We start from the raw sequence: 13,920 nt of genomic DNA on the forward strand, positions 1-13,920 counted from the left end.
GGTCATAAAGAATTATTGTTTCAAGAAAATGTTGAATTCACATTAAAGGGTTACTCCAGGATTTAGCATTAAGCTTTGTATCAGTAGAAAACCAGTAGTATTTTCGAATTACCCTGCTTCCCCCCCCCTCATATCCCCATGATATGAGAGAAAATTAAATTTTTAGTCTGGAAAAAAGCCTCCGATGACGCAAAAATCGTCATTTTGCGTCATCGGAGGATTTTTTAGACTGTGTCTCTAAACTACACTCAGTAATAGTAGCTAGTTCCGCATGTTTTCACCACGCCCATATGAGGCGGGATCTTACTCATAGAATGTAAAGATAGTGTCAGCCATCTTTAGCTAAGCTAACAGGCTCTTGCTCTGTAAAACTTGGAGGAAGAAAGTTTTGAAGTAATGACAGATGGGGATTTCGAAGATCTTTTGTGTGAATCGGATGCTCGCGGCTACCTATACGTGCCGCAATACAGCGACGAACAGTTGCGGGTGATGGAGGAAAGAGGCAGCCGGAGACAAGACCTGCGGTCAGGATTAAGAGCCCGGCCAGACTCGAGCTGGGGCGAAATGGTGGTGTGAGTGCTCTAGCTGTGTATCTATGCAAACAGATAGAGAGTCCTATTGCTGTCGCGAATTTCAGCGATGCCATTTTCTTTTTTTTTTTCTTTTTTTTTTTTATGCATACAGCGATGCCATTTTCTTCTGCATGAGATCGCTGAATCCGCTGATGAAACTGCACCGCTAGCATGTGTAACTGAGCACCCAAGTTTTGTATCACACATGGACAGGGGGTGAAACTTATTTCACAATCCCAAAGATAGATTGGAAACGCCAGCCAAAGCCTGCAGGGACAAATGGACGGCTTAGTGTAAAGTGAGTATTTGTTTTGTATTTCTTTTTGTTACTAAGACGTAATGTACAGAGTTTGGACACCCGGCATAATCACAATGTTGTTCCCGCGTCAGCTGAGCTATTGTTATATTTTCATGTAAGCGCACATACTGTATGTGCAAATAGTTCGCATTACTAACGTTGAGTTTACTATTTCGTGCTTTGGGAGTGGCCTCGTATGTGCGGCAAAGCAAGTGCATTCTGGGAGTTGTTGTCTTTCAGCCACATGAGTAAAAAATACATTTTTTGCCTTTTCTCAGTCTAGAATGCTTCAAATTCAAAAATAATTTCACATTTCTACTACATAAATGACCACTATTAAATACACATTCATCTTCCCACAGCTGGAGTATCCCTTTAAGGCAAAAGTACAAAGTGCTCCCAAAAAGTATTTGGACACTTAAATCAAACTTTAAAATGTACGAATATGATTACAATAAATGACAATTGTTTTTATATTTAGTTATTTAATGCAAAGAAAGACAAAAGCATTCTTTTGAGACACTTTGTGATTATCAGACGTTAGTTACATCCACTAAAAATCAGACGGCATATCGCTAAAATCAGACCAGAAGACACTTGCTTTGATATTTAGTATCTAGTGCAATAACATTCTGACGTTTTAAGTGTCCAAATTCATTTTGGAGCCATTATGTGTCAATAAATGAAGGCTATTAACCTATAAACAGTGAACCAATCTATAAATCAAGCCCTCCATTAAACGGTTATCTGCAGAACTACCGTATATTTTCCAGAGGTAAGTGACACCTCTATACATACATAAATATTTGATAATGGCCTCTATGGTAATTATGAAAGTAAAGATACTGACCCCTTCCTCTACAAACACATGGAGGTTGAGAGTCAACTTCATTTTTAACAGTTGTTTGACCTCTCAATGTTTAATGTATCTGTTTCTGTGGCTACTAAGACAATAATTCTAATATACTGTTATGATTAAATGAAAGACAAAGGGGTGAATCTCATGACCAACATGGCCAGTTCACATTAGTCAAAAGAAAAAATAAGATCATATTTAGCATAGAGGAAAACGAAGCCTGTATTTATAAGATTATTAAGAGTTTTGCAATGTGACTTTATTTTCATGATAAAAGTCATCCTGAATTAATGTAATGTGCTCACACATTTAACTTTTTTTATATTAATATAGGCTATATTATATATTTTTATTCCCATAATAAAATATATATATATATATCTCACCATTGATAAATATAAAAAATACATAGTATAAAATTTAATTATAATATATATATAAATATATTCTTAAAAATATATATATATATATATCTCACTATTGATAAATATAAAAAATACATAGTATAAAATTGTATTATAATATATATATTCTTAAAAAATATATATATATATATATCTCACTATTGATAAATATAAAAAATACATAGTATAAAATTTTATTATAATATATATATTCTTAAAAAAATATATATATATATCTCACTATTGATAAATATAAAAATACATAGTATACAATTTTATTATAATATATATATATATATATTCTTAAAAAAATATATATATATATCTCACTATTGATAAATATAAAAAATACATAGTATAAAATTTTATTATAATATATATATTCTTAAAAAAAATATATATATATATATATATATATATCTCACTATTGATAAATATAAAAAATACATAGTATAACATTTTATTATAATATATATATATATATATATATATAAATATGTATTTATTTTATATTTATCAATGGTGATTCTCATTATATTCCCATTATTATGAAACAATTACTGAAATACAATGGCCTTTTGATTTACATCAGGATTAATTAAATGCTGTACAGATACTTAAATAATGTGTAAATACTTGTAATATATAATGCAATTTTAATATTAGTTTTCACATTAAAGTCATGAGAATAATTGGTAACATTTAATATTATTGTATCCACAGTTAATTAAGGGATTTAATAACTAATAAGTAATTTACAAATGCATTATAAATGATTTATATGCGGGTATAGCACAGGCATAAAAAGGGTAACTTTCACCCAATACTTGCGAAATAGTGAGCACTTAAGCTTTCATTTTAAAAATGCTTTATAAATGTTTATATATATATTATATCTAAATTATTATATAGTGTATGGCACTTTTCCACGGCACGTTACGGTTCGACTCGACTCGCTTCACTTTTCTGAGCTTGCATTTCCACTGCAGTTTAGTGCAGATTCAACATGAGTGAGATTATAGAATGATCGTCATAGTTACGCCACCTCTACTGCTGTGACATCATCTTAAACGTGACACAAACTAACCAAAACAATAACACGACCGCTAGCTGTTAGCGACTAGCGCATTGTGCTGCATAAAGCAGTTGTTGCATGGTGATTTTACACAAGTGTAACAGTTAAATTGGTCTGGTTGTTTTAGAAGCTTCCAGTAGCTGCTCATCTAAATAAAGTGAAGCTTTCAAGCAGAGTATCAAGTTAACGTAACACAACGTACCATCCTCCATCTTGGATCAACACCAGTCCAGGGCTCTCCCTCCCATTGCTCGCCGGTTTAGATAGAGTCCATTTAGCCGAACCACTTCCACTTTTCCTTGACGGTTCTGTAGTCACTTAAGTTTTTCCCGACACTGTTGGTAGGTCCGGTGGAAGCCGTGTGCGGCCAACATCTGAGACACTTCCTGAGAGACTTTTTAGTTTCGCTCATCGCTAACGAGTGGACCGACTGCACCTCGTTTATTGACCACGGTCTGGTTTTACGCACAGCCATTTCTTTTTTCACAATTCGAATGGTGCTTGAGCAAATGATACTGTTATCTCTGTTGCTAACTTTAAAACTAGCGGGTTGATGTCCCGTGTCAGAAATCCAGTGATCGCTAGTAGTGACGATTCTCCCTGACCAATCAGTGATCTGCAGGATTTTGACATCACATTTAGTATAATTTACATTTATGCATTTGGCAGATGCTTTTATCCAAAGCGACTTACAGAGCCCTTATTACAGGGACAATCCCCCCAGAGCAACCTGGAGTTGCTCAAGGACACAATGGTGGTGGCTGTGGGGATCGAACCAGCAACCTTCTGATTACCAGTTATGTGCTTTAGCCCACTACGCCACCACCACTCCAGTATCGGCTCGCTTGGAACCTCAACCGAGGTGGTAGTAAAAAAAGTACCAAGTACTATCCACAGTGTAAACCCCAAAAAAGCTAGCAGATTCGAGTTGAGTTGTACCATGCCGTGCCGTGGAAAAGGCCCAATAGTCAATCATTATTAACATAAACACAATTCAGACTGCAGCAAAATGACGTAATCCCTCCTTTTAATGTCACTATAATAATCTATGTTTGCTGCATTGTGACATCATAAATCATGATTAAACTGTCTATTGTTAAAAGGAAGAATGATTAACGGATGGAGTGGTGGTGTAGTGGGCTAAAGCACATAACTGGTAAGCAGAAGGTTGCTGGTTCTATCCCCACAGCCATCACCATTGTGTCCTTGAGCAAGGCACTTAACTCCAGGTTGCTCCGGGGGGATTGTCCCTGTAATAAGTGCACTGTAAGTCGCTTTGGATAAAAGCGTCTGCCAAATGCATAAATGTAAATGTATGTAAAAATGTTAAGTGTCATTATGCATTTCTAAAACATGTTTTGGCTCAACAAATTCAAAATAATGTCAATTTGTTGCACACAAGTCATACACTCAGCACCTCACGTTTCTCATTACGGGGCCATAATTCATGCATTCCACACAACATAACAAACTGGAAATATGCTTAACCCTTTCTTTCTTTTAGTTTTCAAATAAAATGACCTGGACATGTTCTTCAGAAGTTTTAATGATATGACACCAAATTGAAATGACTTTATCTTGCATCGCTGTTACACTGTCAGAACTGGTCACCTGATGTGGTTTTATTTTTGGACTTTTTATCATTTGTCATTCACAATATAAAAATGGCCACTATCAAAGATCTTCAGTGACTGACCTTATTGGCCACTGAAACATGCCGTCTGTATGGTCTTTGGGGTTAATGTTACATGTCCTGCTCTGCTTAAAGCAACTAACAATGAAGTCTTAACTATTAGCAGAGCAGCCTGAAATATTCAGTAGGAAACTCATACCTGTTTCCAGGTAACCGATGTTGGGGTTCTGAAGCGTGTCTCTGTGTGTTTGTCTCTTTCATCTGGCTGACTCTGAAATCATGGACTGGAAAAGCAGCCTTGCACAGTTTTTCTAATGACAAAGAGACGGTAGAAAGACAATGAAGAAACTTTAATTCTCGTTCTCAGCGTCCTCTTGGATGGTCTGTGTTTGGTGCGTTACACATTTACAGATGGAACAGGAATATTGTTAAAGATTTTTAGATCCAACAAGTCTTTTTTTTTTTAATGAAATTTGGACACATCTGAGGATTTTTGAAGGTGTCAAGTCATGAATCCTCTGTGGAAGGTCTATAAGAGTAAAGTGATGAAGACCCTCAATCCGGACATGGAGGAAGAGCCGGTGGAAGAGGTAAATCAACTAACACACATAACATGTCCATGAGCTTTTTTGTTATTTATTAAATCAACATTTTGGTTCAAATGTTATATAAGAGAGGTGTGTATTGTATAACTAGTTTTTGAAAATACAGTTCACAATAGGACATGAATGATACCCATTCGGATGAAATGAAACTTCAGTATTTTTAAACTCTTGTAGCTCCCCCTGTGGGATTTCCTGTAACTGTACAGTAGCAAGAGCTCATTTTTAAACCATTTCAATAGGGGTCTGATAAAGATTACACAAGTCACATGATCCAATAAGACTTCTCTTAGATTCTTCCACAAATTGTTGGATGCTTTTGGATGGACCTCAAACTATTCATGTAATTTCTGTACATGCCATTAGAATATTTTCTATTGGCTTGTTGTGTGCATGTGATCGCATGCGTTCACTGCAAAACAAATAATAATTCTTAATTAGTACTTTTGTCTAGTTTTCCAGGAAAATCTCTAAATATTCTTAAAACAAGATGTACTGTATTACTTTACAAGCATTTGTAAATTTAGGTTTATGCTTAAAACTAGAAGAAGAAGAAGAAGAAGAAAAACTACATTTGCCAATGGGGTAAAACAAATACAATTATTTCAGGTAGAAAACAAGTTTATTATTATCACCCCTTTGGCAGAATAAATAATTATAATTTTTTTTTTTTTTTACAAAATTTTGTCAGATTTCTTATTATGTTATGCCATTCTTTGATTGTAAAACAAGACAAAAATACTAATTAAATGGACAGTTCACCCAAAAATGAAAATTCTGTCATCATTTACTCACCCTCATGCCATCCCAGATGTGTATGACTTTCTTTCTTCAGCAGAACACCAGTGAAGATTTTTAAAAGAATGTTTCAGCTCTGTAGGGCCATACGATGCAAATACACGGTGAACAGAAATTTGAAGCTCCAAAAAGCACATAAAGGCAGCATAAAAGTAATCCATATGACTCCAGTGGTTTAATCCATGTCTTCAGAAGAGATATGATAGGTGTGTGTGAGAAACAAGATCAATACAAAGTCCTTTTTTACTGAAAATCTACACTTTTACTTTCACTTACACATTCAGCCCCCTACAGATGTGTATGACTTTGTACGTTTTGTATGACTAGTCAAAGATAGACATTGATAGTAAAAAAAATTCAATATTGATCTGTTTCTCACCCACACTTATCATATCACTTCAGAAGACATGGATTAAACCACTGGAGTCTTATGGATTACTTTTATGCTGCCTTTATGTGCTTTTTGGAGATTAAAATTCTGGTCACCATTCACTTGCATTGTATGGACCTACAGATCTGAAATGTTCTTCTTAATTTGTGTTCTGCTGAAGAAAGAAAGTCATACACATCTGGGATGGCATGGGGGTGAATAAATAACGAGAGAATTTTCATTTTGGGGTGAACTGTCCCTTTAAGAAAATAATTTTCTCATTCTATTAACACTGTTATTTATACTATAACTTTACTCAATAAATACTCAAATGTTTTAATATCATTTCCCAGGTTCAATACAAGTTAAGTTCAATCGACAGCATTTGTGGCATAATGTTGACTACCACAGAAAATAATTTCGAAAAATAAAAGCAAAAATCGAGATGACAGTGAGACACTTACAATGGAAGTGAATGGGACGATTTTTGGAGGGTTTAAACACAGAAATGTGACGCTTATAATTTTATAAAAGCATTATTTCAAAATAATATTTACAGTCATTTTAGGGTTTGTAGACATTAAATCATCATGTTAACAAAGTTGTAAAATTGTCTGTAACTTTACACAGAAAAGGTTAGTAAGTTATTTCATTGCACTAAAATCACGTTTTCATGCATATCCTTTATGTCTTGTGTCTAATCACTGGAATGCCATCCTGCCATAGAGATCCAGTTACAGGACCTTTGAGAAGTGGGACAAGGTTCCACTTAAAAGAATAATTAAAAACTTCAATACTATTAAAGGAAAAAGACTATGTTGAGTGGCTACAGCATGTGTTTGTCAAAGAGTTTCAGGATGCATCAAAATATTTAAATTATTCTTTTAAGTGGAACCATGTCCCACTTCTCAAAGGCCCTGTAACTGGATCACTATGGCAGGATGGCATTCCAGTGATTGATTCAAGGCAGATAATAAACACTAGGGTGTGCTCAGGTTGTTGGCAGAGTTCCCACATTTCTCAGCTGTTTCCAAAGCCTGCTACAGCATAATATGTTGCCAATAGATTACAGATAAACCAGGCAAAACTTCTCAATCAAGATAAACATGATGGATGTAGCAAATGCTCGAAATTCTAGCTTGAGTCTGATAATCACACATACCCGGTTGGCAAAAGGAGCTTGATGTAGTTTCACTATAACCATTAGAGAGAGAGAGAGAGAGAGAAAATGTTCATGTTAGTGAGCTGGTATTGTATACAAAAAGTTGTATGTAATTTGTCTATTAATGCTTGTAAAGGTCGGTGAAACAGCTGAAGATATGATGCCTATCCAGTCTGATGAAGGACCCAGTGCAGTGGCACAGCTGGCCAAGAGAGTAAGCATATATTACTAGAAATGCAAAAGTATAGGAGTAGTTCACATATAACATGACCATGAACATGTTATACTCGTCAGATGCAGGGAGCTGGGGCGAAGAGCTGGAAGAGTGTTTCGTCTCTTTTCAACAAAGATGACGAGCACCAACTTCTGGAGGCCGAGACTCAACCTGCAGCAGATCAGTGAGTAGCTACAGTATTCTGCGTTCCATGTAACCAGAGATCATTTAGCAGAGACGGGACACTTCTATTTACATTTATGCATTTGGCAGACACTTTTATCCAAAGCGACTTATCGTGCACTTAATACAGGGACAATCCCTCCGGAGCAACCTGGCGTTAAGTGCCTTACTCAAGGACACAATGGTGGTGGCTGTGGGGATCAAACCAGCAACCTTCTGATCAGTATCAGTAATCACTATCAGTAATGCGCTTTAGCCCACTACGCCACCATCACTCTATTTAATTGAATGGGAGAAACTGGAATGCCTAGCAACCAACGGTCAACGGATGTAGAAAGGAAGTCCTGCCTTACAGGTAAAAGAGCCAATCACTTATTAGATACAGACATCACCTGTCAATCATCTCGAGAACGTGCATTAGCTATGCAAGAAAAATGTGGCTCTTTTAGCGTACTTTGAGGTGAAGAAGCACAATCAATGAGACCTGTGATGTCAGATTTTACTGCTGATTTGAAATATGGTCTTTGGTCGTAATCTTGTTTTTGAGATTTCGGTGTTCCCCCATTCAAGTAGATAGGAGCTGCACTGACATGACTGGAAATAGCGTCCCGAGAGCGTTCCAAAGATGGCCGACAGTGGGCTGATTTGCTAGATACTTTTGATTTAACACAGAGAGTCTTGCAAAAGTGCAACAAAACAACACTTGAAGTCAGACGAACAGTAAACCTAGAACTGCTTTTGCCCAGATGTGGGGTCTAATGGGCAATTGCTTCATGGACAGTGAGTTCCAGAAACAATTGCTTTTATGCCAGTCACTTGAGCCATATATATATCAATGTTTATGCAAATTACTCTCACTCGACCTGCCACCGCCAACGGCAGCTCTCTCTCGTCCTGCCACCGCCAACGGCAGCTCTCACTCGACTTGCCACCGCCACTGGCAGCTCTCACTCGACCTGCCACTGGCAGCTCTCACTCGACCTGCCACCGCCAACGGCAGCTCTCACTTGACCTGCCACCGCCACAGGCAGCTCTCACTCGACCTGCCACTGCCAACGGCAGCTCTCACTCGACCTGCCACCGCCAACGGCAGCTCTCACTCGACCTGCCACCGGCAGCTCTCACTCGACCTGCCACCACCACCGGCAGCTCTCACTCGACCTGTCACTGCCACAGGCAGCTCTCACTCGACCTGTCACTGCCACAGGCAGCTCTCACTCGACCTGTCACTGCCACAGGCAGCTCTCACTGGCTCTATCACACTCTGTCATCTTCCTCATGATCCATCACAATTACCTGCACCTCCCTCTCAATCCGTCAGCATCACAAACAGCTCCAACTCACACCGTCACTTGCACCTCTCTTGCGATCCGCCACCGTATACACACATGCGTATGTACTGTTTCCATACACTAGGATGCAACATCAATTTGTGGTGCTTCTATGACACTTTCAACTCACGTGTCGACTTGTGCTTTTCAGGACTCGTACCCTAGTCTTTTGTGTCGCAAGTGCAACACTATCAGTTGAGCTACCGGACAATTTGCTCATGCTTGAAAAACCGTATAAATGTAGCCAGTTATGTAATGCAAACACTAAAGTGTAACACCTAACAAGTCATGCGCTATAGTAAGACGTGTTTAAATGTCATAAGATAACATTGTGTGAGGAACAGTGTGAAAAGTATTTATTTATGAACTGCTAATCTGGCGCTTTACTCATGATTTGTGTGAAAGTGTATAAATGTCCATTAGAGCGAAATAACGAAATGATTTCCTGCTTGTTTGCAGTCCATTGGCAGTGAAGCCAGAGGAGCCTCCAAGACCCAACAAACGCAACACTGGATTCTGGGATAGCTTTGCGACAAAGTTTCACCAAGCTGCAGCGATGAAGCAAGCGGAAGCGGCGGGCACCTCGGCAAAGGAGGGAGAAGGCGAAAGCAACCTGGAGATGGGGAACGAGAGCAGAGGGAGGGCAGAAGATGGGGAGAACCACACTGGAATAGAGTTTGATGCGAATGAGGGTGGCGGGTGCAGCATAAGCAACAGCTTCACCAAGTATGCAACACTTGGTGGTGACAGTGAAGATACACCCGTCTTCAAGTGGAACTTTGTCACCAACAAATTGGCTGAGCTTAAGACGAAAAGCATGTCCAAGAGCAACTAGCCAAGTAGAAGAGAAGGGGAGGGCAACGGCCAGGGTTGGAGAGTAACGGAATACATGTGACGGGATTACGTATTTAAAATACAAAATATAAGTATAAAGTTTTTATAGTCAAAACAAGTGAAAAAATCTACCAGTGCTGAAGAAGTAATCCAAAGTATTTAGAATACGTTACTGACCTTGAGTAATCTAACAGAATACATTACAAATTACATTTCACAGCATGTACTCTGTAATCTGTAGAGGAATACATTTCAAAAGTAACCCTCCAACCCTGGTGTGGCTGGGCGGAGGGCGGGGCCGGGTCGTGATCCTACACACCCGGTCCCTTATTAGGCTAATTATGCCTCCGTGAGGGATAAAGGTCAGCGGTCTTAAACCCCGCTGCATTTCAGCGGCTGGTTGGGGACTCCTCCGCCCCTGGCAGCGGCCCTGACCGCTCCAGGCGGTCGGTTAGGAGCCCCTTCTCCCCTCGCGGTCAGCGGCCATCGTCCTCTTTCAGGCGGCTGGGCTCCTCGTCCCCCGGCAGATGGCCGCGGCTGCTCCGTTGGGGTGGACGGTAGTGGCGAGAACTATACTACGGCGTATCCCTCCTCCTTCCCGGGCTTCGGCACCAGTGTAACGTATTCAATGGAAAGGAGGCGGCGAGAACCGGCTTGACGATATAAATCATATTTTAATAGTAAACTTAAAAGACAACATAAACACACACGACGGACATGTCCGTTAACGATCTCTCTCTCCCGCACGATCCCCTGCAGTCGACCTTTATCCCTCACGGAGGCTTGATTAGCCTAATACGGGACCGGGTGTGTAAGATCACGACCCGGCCCCGCCCTCTGCCCTGCCAACCCTGGCGACTGGGTACTAGAAAACTAGAGAAGAGTTATCAAAGTTCAGACCACGGGGGACACAGTGCTTGATTTGAGCCTTACATTGCAGATTGGTGGTGATCACATTTCACAGGACCAGTTTAAAAACATCGACCATGACCGAGACTGTGGCCTCTCCTGGCCTGGATTGGTTGACACTCATGTAGGATTAATTGCATAAACACATCAGGGAATTCTGAGGATGAATGTATAATGTATATATATATATATATATATATATATCTATATATATCTATATATACTTCTCTTAAAGTGAACTTGTTCCACTCATTCTTCTCTGAGGTCAGACCACATTTCATGTAACCTCAATGTTTATTGGGCTGTTTATTTATTTAGCATAACTGTCGCTATTGACGTCATTATTCTGAAAATAAATGCTCGCACGTGCTTTTTCAGTTCTGCCCACACAGATGAGGTCAGGGCTTTGTGATGGCCACTCCAATACCTTGACTTTGTTGTCCTTAAGCCATTTTGCCACAACTTTGGAGGTATGCATTGACCATTTGGAAGACCCATTAGCGATGAGCTTTAACTTACTCGCTGATGTCTTGAGATGTTGCTTCAATATATCCACATAATGTTCCTTCCTCATGATGCCACCTATTTTGTGAAGTGCACCAGTCCCTCCTGCATCAAACACCCCCACAACATGATGCTGCCACCCCCATGATTCACAGTTGGGATGGTGTTCTTCGGCTTGCAAACCTCACCCTTATTCCTCCAAACATAACGATGGTCATTATGGCCAAACAATTCAATATTTTTCATTAGATCAGAGGAAAAATAAATATCTTTGTCCCTATTTGCTCTTGAAAACTGTAGTCTGGCTTTTTAATGCTGGTTTTGGAGCAGTGGCTTCTTCCTTTCTGAGGAGCCTTTCAGGTTATGTCAATATAACTAACATAATCGACTCATTTTACTGTGGATCTAGATACTCGTCCACCTGTTTCCTCCAGCATCTTCACAAGGTCCTTTGCGGTTGTTCTGGGATCGAGTTGCTCTTTTCACACCAAACTACATTCATCTCTAGGAGACAGAATGCGTCTCCTTCATGAGCAGTATTATAGCTGTGTGGTCCCATGGTGTTTATACTTGCGTACTGTTGTTTGTACAGATGAGGTGTTTGGAAATGGCTCCCAAGGATGAACCAGACCAGAATGTTTAATCCAAATTTATGCCCTTTTTTCAAAAAATTTTCTGAGGTCTTGGCTGAATTCTTTTGATTTTCACATAATGTCAAGTTTGAAGGTAGGCCTTAAAACACATCCACAGGTACACCTCCTATCAGAAGCTAATTGGCTGATTGTCTAAAGGCTTGACATCATTTTCTGAACATTTTTAAGCTGTTTAAAGTCACAGTTAACTTAGTGTATGTAAATTGCTGACTCACTGGAATTGTGATATAGTCAATTAAAAGTGAAACAATCGGTCTGTAAACAATTGCTGGAAAAATCACTTGTGTTATGCACAAAGTAGATGTCCAAAACTACTTGCCAAACTATAGTTTGCGTGGTTAAAATGAGTTTTAATGACTTCAACCTAAGTGTATGTATATTTCTGATTTTAACTGTGTGTATGTGTATATATATATATATACATATATATACATATACATACACACTTTTTATTTTGAGAATAATGACGTTAATAGCATCAGTTAAGCTCAATAAATTACATGAAATGTGGTCTGACCTCAGAGAAAAAGTGGAACAAGATTACCTTAAGAGAAGTACAGTGAGGAAAATAAGTATTTGAACACCCTGCTATTTTGCAAGTTCTCCCACTTGGAAATCATGGAGGGGTCTGAAATTGTCATCGTAGGTGCATGTCCACTGTGAGAGACATAATCTAAAAAAAAAATCCAGAAATCACAATGTATGATTTTTTAACTATTTATTTGTATGATACAGCTGCAAATAAGTATTTGAACACCTGAGAAAATCAATGTTAATATTTGGTACAGTAGCCTTTGTTTGCAATTAAACGTTTCCTGTAGTTTTTCACCAGGTTTGCACACACTGCAGGAGGGATTTTGGCCCACTCCTCCACACAGATCTTCTCTAGATCAGTCAGGTTTCTGGGCTGTCAGCTGAGAAACACGGAGTTTGAGCTCCCTCCAAAGATTCTCTATTGGGTTTAGGTCTGGAGACTGGCTAGGCCACGCCAGAACCTTGATATGCTTCTTACAGAGCCACTCCTTGGTTATCCTGGCTGTGTGCTTCGGGTCATTGTCATGTTGGAAGACCCAGCCTCGACCCATCTTCAATGCTCTAACTGAGGGAAGGAGGTTGTTCCCCAAAATCTCGCAATACATGGCCCCGGTCATCCTCTCCTTAATACAGTGCAGTCGCCCTGTCCCATGTGCAGAAAAACACCCCCAAAGCATGATGCTACCACCCCCATGCTTCACAGTAGGGATGGTGTTCTTGGGATGGTACTCATCATTCTTCTTCCTCCAAACACGGTTAGTGGAATTATGACCAAAAAGTTCTATTTTGGTCTCATCTGACCACATGACTTTCTCCCATGACTCCTCTGGATCATCCAAATGGTCATTGGCAAACTTAAGACGGGCCTTGACATGTGCTGGTTTAAGCAGGGGAACCTTCCGTGCCATGCATGATTTCAAACCATGACATCTTAGTGTATTACCAACAGTAACCTTGGAAACGGTGGTCCCAGCTCTTTTCAGGTCAT

At 39.2% G+C, this 13,920-nt stretch overlaps 1 protein-coding gene across 3 annotated transcripts; it reads left to right on the forward strand.

Moving 5' to 3' along the window:
• Window positions 1-336: 336 nt before the first annotated feature.
• On the forward strand, window positions 337-13,263 carry LOC127657755 (uncharacterized protein C1orf232-like). Of its 3 annotated transcripts, XM_052146634.1 has the most exons (6): window positions 337-572; window positions 685-870; window positions 5,048-5,428; window positions 7,907-7,984; window positions 8,065-8,168; window positions 9,958-13,263. In XM_052146634.1, the coding sequence occupies exons 3-6, from the start codon at window positions 5,348-5,350 to the stop codon at window positions 10,331-10,333; spliced, it is 639 nt and encodes a 212-aa protein (XP_052002594.1). In that variant the 5' UTR covers window positions 337-572; window positions 685-870; window positions 5,048-5,347; the 3' UTR covers window positions 10,334-13,263. The 3 variants fall into 3 exon arrangements, with proteins under 3 accessions (XP_052002594.1, XP_052002595.1, XP_052002596.1); XM_052146635.1 differs by having other exon boundaries at window positions 337-870; window positions 5,135-5,428; XM_052146636.1 differs by having other exon boundaries at window positions 337-870; window positions 5,206-5,428.
• Window positions 13,264-13,920: the final 657 nt, after the last annotated feature.

This window comes from Xyrauchen texanus, chromosome 17 (genome assembly GCF_025860055.1).
Source record: "Xyrauchen texanus isolate HMW12.3.18 chromosome 17, RBS_HiC_50CHRs, whole genome shotgun sequence".
Classification (NCBI taxonomy): Eukaryota; Metazoa; Chordata; class Actinopteri; order Cypriniformes; family Catostomidae; genus Xyrauchen; species Xyrauchen texanus.

Bases quoted from the DNA above. Each gene is read 5' to 3' on its own strand.
- LOC127657755 (XM_052146635.1), top strand. From the start codon at position 5,348: ATGAATCCTCTGTGGAAGGTCTATAAGAGTAAAGTGATGAAGACCCTC. The intron at 5,429-7,906 runs GTAAATCAACTA...ATGCTTGTAAAG, and splicing joins AGGAAGAGCCGGTGGAAGAG to GTCGGTGAAACAGCTGAAGA. The intron at 8,169-9,957 runs GTGAGTAGCTAC...GCTTGTTTGCAG, and splicing joins ACTCAACCTGCAGCAGATCA to TCCATTGGCAGTGAAGCCAG.